The following is a 5,231-nucleotide window of genomic DNA, read 5'->3' on the forward strand; positions in this document are numbered from 1 at the left end:
GGGTTCCTCGTTTGGGCAGCGGAGGTGTCAGGAAGCCTCGCTGGGCATCCCGGGGAGCAGCAGAGGTTGTGGGAATTCATCGCTCGTTGAAATGTGCGGCTCTGTCAGAAGGCAGAGCTTTGCCTGGAACTAGGAATTGCCGTATTAACATGAATTTCACATCTTCATTGCTTTCTCTCTTTTTTTTTTCTGTGTAGGACCAGTTGTCCTGTCTGCGTACCTTACTGGTTACGGTGTCTGTCACGTAAGAGGTGTGTTCCTTTCTGTCTACATCCGATCAAGGCTTCGTGCATACACTAAGAAACTTCATTTCGTATAACAACCTCGTGTCTAGAGAGGACAGCAGAGCCTGTCTTTTTGCACTCATTTTCTCAGCTCTGCCACTGGCATCTTTATTTCTTTGCTTCAGGGCATCTGTCTTGGGCAATTATTTCTGTTTGCCTCTTCCAGTGATGTTGAAGTATTATCTCTGCACAGGACCTTTGGATTTTTGCAGTGAACAAGCGAGTGTTAATCGGTGGTATCTCTTTTGCTTTACCCTTATTTGTTTCTTGTTATAGTGGTTTGTAGTGTATCAGCAACAAAGAAGTGTTATGCAGATCATATTTCATGTTTCTTGGTAATTTTTTTTTAAAAAAAGCTTTTATATAGATTCCTGTTTCCTTGTTGCGAAAAGTCAAGTCCTTTTAAAATTCAAAGATAGTAGGCTGAAGTTGAATTGTGTAGAAACTACAAGGAGGCGGACAACTTTTAGCACATGCCAAGATATTATGGTGTCTGAGTACAACTAATCTGTTTGAGCTCCACAGCTGCTTGATGTTCTTTGCTCCCCATGCAGAAGGACATGGCTGTGAGAGCTTGTGGCCTGATCATCTACAGGAGGCTGCAGTCAGCACCATCTTCTAAGGTCACTGACAGCATTGAGTACCTTCTTCTTCAGACATCCTATGGGACCCACCACTGGACTCCACCCAAAGGTGATATTTGTTCTGATAACACACTTCAAGGTTGTTTGTGTCTGTAATGAGTGAGATTACAGTCTGAACTTTGGCTGAATGCTGCTAAGTCAGCTTCAGGGTGTGTGAGGGGGCAGTTAATCAGTTAACAGTGGCTGCTAATTATACTGTTTGCGCCGCTGAGTGGAGGCGTTTGTAGCTGAAATCCTTTGCAAGTTGTGATTGTATAAACTAGTGAACATTACTAGTTGGGGTTGGGGGAACATCACCCAGTCGTGCTCCTTGGACGCCTGATGCTTTTGGCAGGTGTCAAGCAGATAGCTGAAATTAAGAAGCTAGAGAAATTTTTTTTCTTGCTCAGGTCTGACCCTCTGCCAGGTACTGCTCTTGGCAATGCACGATTGTTTGACCCTTTTGTAATCAGAAAGGTCACAATCTGCAGCACAACATTGGAAGGCAAATTGAAATTTATGGTGATATATTTCAAAATGCCTTTCTTAGAAGATATAGGAGTTTCTTTAAGTTCAGTAGATCATCGATGAAGAGCAGATACCTAATGCGTCAGAGTTGAGAGGGACAACTAGGAGAAGTAAACTTATCAGCCATCTTCACCTAGTGCTTGCTCATCGGTGAGGCCCCAAAGGAGAAGACCAGACTGGTGCCCCAAGACATTCAGCAGCACCTTATCTGTAAAGACAGATGGCAGAGCAAATGTTCGGTAGTACATAGTTACTCCCCAGGAAAAGTGCAGCACAGAAATACTTCAGGCGCCTTGTAGATCTTCTTACTTGCAGTTTTTGACCCTCTGAGATTACTTCTTGCTTTGTAAAATGCAATGCTCTTATAGTGCAGGAGCAATTCATAAACAGGAATTTGCAAATTGGAAAAAAAGCTTGTAATGTTATCAGCTATGCTCTGCTGTTAAGTGAAAAGACAAAACTTTCCAAACTTCTCCCTTTGTCCACTTCACCAAAAGCCTAAGGGAGTAGAGTTTGCAGCCTACTGCAAACATAAAAAACATGTGTTGGGACATGATTGTTGTTGCAGGAGGAGAGACCCGTGTGGAGAAATTCACTGGGAACACAGTAATTCTGGACAGGCATTTCAGTAGGGAGTGAAATGACTGGTACATCTCATCCTCAAAATCATAGAATTATGTGGGTTGGGAGGGACCTTTAAAAGTCATCTGGTTCCAACCTCCCTGCAGTGAGCAGGGACACCTCCCACTAGACCAGGTTACTCAAAGCCTCACCCAACCTGGCCTTTAACGCTTCCAGGGAGGCAGCTGCCACAGCTTCTCTGCACAAAGTGTGCAGTGTTTTACCACCCTCATGGTAAAAAGTGTCTACCATCTTTTACTTCAAAAGCACCCCTTGTCCTATCGCTACTGGCCCTCTTAAAAAGTCTGTCTCCATCTTTCTTCTAAGTCCCCTGTAAGTACTGAAAGGCAGCAGTAGGGTCTCCAGAGCTGCCTTTTCACCAGACAACAACGGCAGCGCTGTCAGCCTTTCCTCGTAGGAGAGATATTCCAACCCTCTGATTGTTTTTGTGGCCTCCTCTGGACCTGCTCTGACAGGTCCATGTCTTTCCTCTGTTGTGGACTCCAGAGCTGGACACAGAACTGCAGAGAGGATCTCAACAGAGCAGGGGAACAGAATCACCACCCTTGACATACTGTTTAAGGTTTTATAGATCAAAAGCCACAACCTGGTGGCAGCCTTTAATAGGAGCTTGGTATGGATTTGGCATTCATAAACAAAGGGCAGCAATTACATTCCATATTCTCAGCCATAGGAGTGGTCTTCAAAGGCAGCCTTAGGTAGTGTGATGCAGTAATGTTTGTGTATGATTCAGACACAGATTTAATGTGACAAGACCCGGAGTGAAAAGTAGTAATTGCCTCTCCAAGGGCACACAAAAGGCACCTTGCAGCTACAGCTGTGCATGAGTATTCTAAAAGTTCCCTAAGCAGCTGCAGCCGTTACAGGATTGCCATCAACTTGCTTGGATACCCCCACATGAGCTTAATCAGCTTCATCTCTGCTTCTACAACTGTGACTTTGCCCTAGCTGATGCTGATGGGCAAGGAACATGGGGTTCATTTTTTTTAACTCCTCGCCATATTGGAACTGCATTAATGCAAGTGGCTGGAAGGATCTGGAAGCTGTGGTGTGAGGGGCTGCCTGCCAGTGGTCCTTTTTCTACCCAGTAGGTAGGCCGTACCGCACAAAGTTGGCAACTTGCTGTGCTTAGGTGTGAGGTTATCAACGTCAGCGTGAGGCGATTGCCTTTCACCATGTTGCAGAGCAAGAGGCTGCATTGGTGTCCTTTGAACTGAAACTGAGTCTCAGCCCTTCAACATTATTGTTAACTCACTGCACGTTTGGTCACTGTGGATCATGACTAGCATAAAAAATAGTGGTTACTTACTGTTCATGGATGTGCTGTGAGCATTTGCTGTGGGTGCTGTAAAAATAATCCAGCTGTGCAAGGCCAAGTGGATTCTGTTTCTCAACTATTAGTAGTAAGTTCCAGCTATGGAAATACATTCTTTGTCATAAAGGAGACAGCTTAGCTTGCAGTGCTGGGATTCAAGGAGGGAAGTATTTGTGCTTAAAGCCTCAGTATATTCGATCTCAGATATCTGAGATGTCAAGATGTGGGGGTTTTTTCTGCACAGTTGCTGCTTGAAATAGAAGTGTATTTTATGTTTGAGATGATATCACATTGTAAGAGGCATTTAAGCTTCTGGTATGCAGACAAAGAAGTGAGTGAGACCTGTTGGAAAAGCTATAACCCCAGTTCTAGCACTTGAGAGTGGCTTTGGGTACCAAGGAAAGATTCACATCTGTGAATCAGCTATTTGCTGCCAGCTGCGTAGAAAATAGAGTGACATCGGAGGCAAAAATAAAGCTTTTTTTTTTTTTTTTTTCCCCCTCTTGAAGCCTCCCACCTCGTGCTATGTTGCTTTTTTGAGGTCTTGCTTGGCTTGTTCTATTTATGTTCTGGTCTGGAGCTTTCATGAGAAAACCAAATCTGACATTTCTCAACAAAAGTACAAACAGCTGGGGATGTGTTATATTTATCTGTTGTTTGTAATGGCACCTCTCGTACTGAGCAACATAAAATAAATTTAGTGTCCTAGAAGAGCTGCACAGCTGCTGAAAGGACTGGCTTTTAGCCTTGCTGTGTTTTAGAAGTGAATATGTGAGAGAAATAAAAATACCCCTAACTGCCTAACTGAAACCCACCTTTCAAATTGCACTTGTTAGTGCTTGGTCCCATTGCTGCAGAATTGAGCCTTAAGCTTCTGTGGGAGGGAAGGGTTGAGAGAGGATCAAGACTTTTGCAGGTGAGCAGTGTCCCCTCGGATAAAGGAAAAGCATTCATGAGGCACTCAGTCATCAGTATGATCTAAGGTAGGACATTGCAGGCCCAGAGTACTCCAGAAGAGGAGAGGGGTACTGGGAAGAAAAGATGTCTAGTACTGACGGGCCACTGGGAGTTTCAGAAGAAGCGGGATAAAAACCAGTTGTATAAAACTACGAAACAAAGAAAAGTCAAGACAGATGAGTTGAGAAAGCAGGCTGTGTTCTCAATTTTTGTTTGGTTCTGTATCAGCTACAGTGTACTCTCATCAGTGTTTCCTAGTTGTCATCTGAATAAACAAAATCTGAGTTCTTCTCAGAGACTTACTTTTCTACTTTCTTGACAGGCCACGTGGACCCGGGAGAGGATGACCTGCAGACAGCCTTCCGAGAAACGCAGGAAGAGGCTGGTCTTCAGGCCAGTCAGCTCACCCTCATAGAGGGGTACAAGAAAGAACTGCACTATCCTGTCCATGGCAAACCTAAGACCGTCATTTACTGGCTGGCAGAAATGAAGGACTGTAACACAGAAATCAAGCTCTCGGAGGAGCACCAAGCTTTCCAATGGCTGAAGCTGGAGGATGCTTGCAAATATGCAGAATACGAGGACATGCAAGCAACGTTGAAAGAAGTGCATCAGTTTCTCTGCGCCAAAGAATAAATGCTTTTTTGAAGGATAAGGGCAATTTTGGAAGAAATATGGCCTGCTTTTTAATTTAATTTTTTTTTTTAACTAGGGGAAGAATTACATGAATGCAGAAGTGTAGATTTCTAAACAACTTCAGTGAAGATATTTAGTGCTTTTAAAAAGTTTGTGCTTTTGTCTACCCTAGCTAACTCAAAAAAGCATGGCCTGATTGAAACATGCGCCAGAGATGTCTGAACTGAAACCCAGAGCTAAGAAAGA

General features: G+C 43.8%; 1 protein-coding gene across 1 annotated transcript; it reads left to right on the top strand.

The window, feature by feature from the left end:
* The first annotated feature begins 844 nt into the window (after positions 1–844).
* NUDT2 (nudix (nucleoside diphosphate linked moiety X)-type motif 2) lies at positions 845–4,985 on the top strand. The gene is made up of 2 exons (XM_009875786.1): positions 845–977; positions 4,672–4,985. Exons 1-2 carry the CDS (start codon positions 845–847, stop codon positions 4,983–4,985), a joined length of 447 nt encoding a protein of 148 aa, XP_009874088.1.
* Positions 4,986–5,231: the final 246 nt, after the last annotated feature.

The sequence above is a fragment of the Apaloderma vittatum genome, unplaced genomic scaffold, assembly GCF_000703405.1.
Source record: "Apaloderma vittatum isolate BGI_N311 unplaced genomic scaffold, ASM70340v1 scaffold41148, whole genome shotgun sequence".
Classification (NCBI taxonomy): domain Eukaryota; kingdom Metazoa; phylum Chordata; class Aves; order Trogoniformes; family Trogonidae; genus Apaloderma; species Apaloderma vittatum.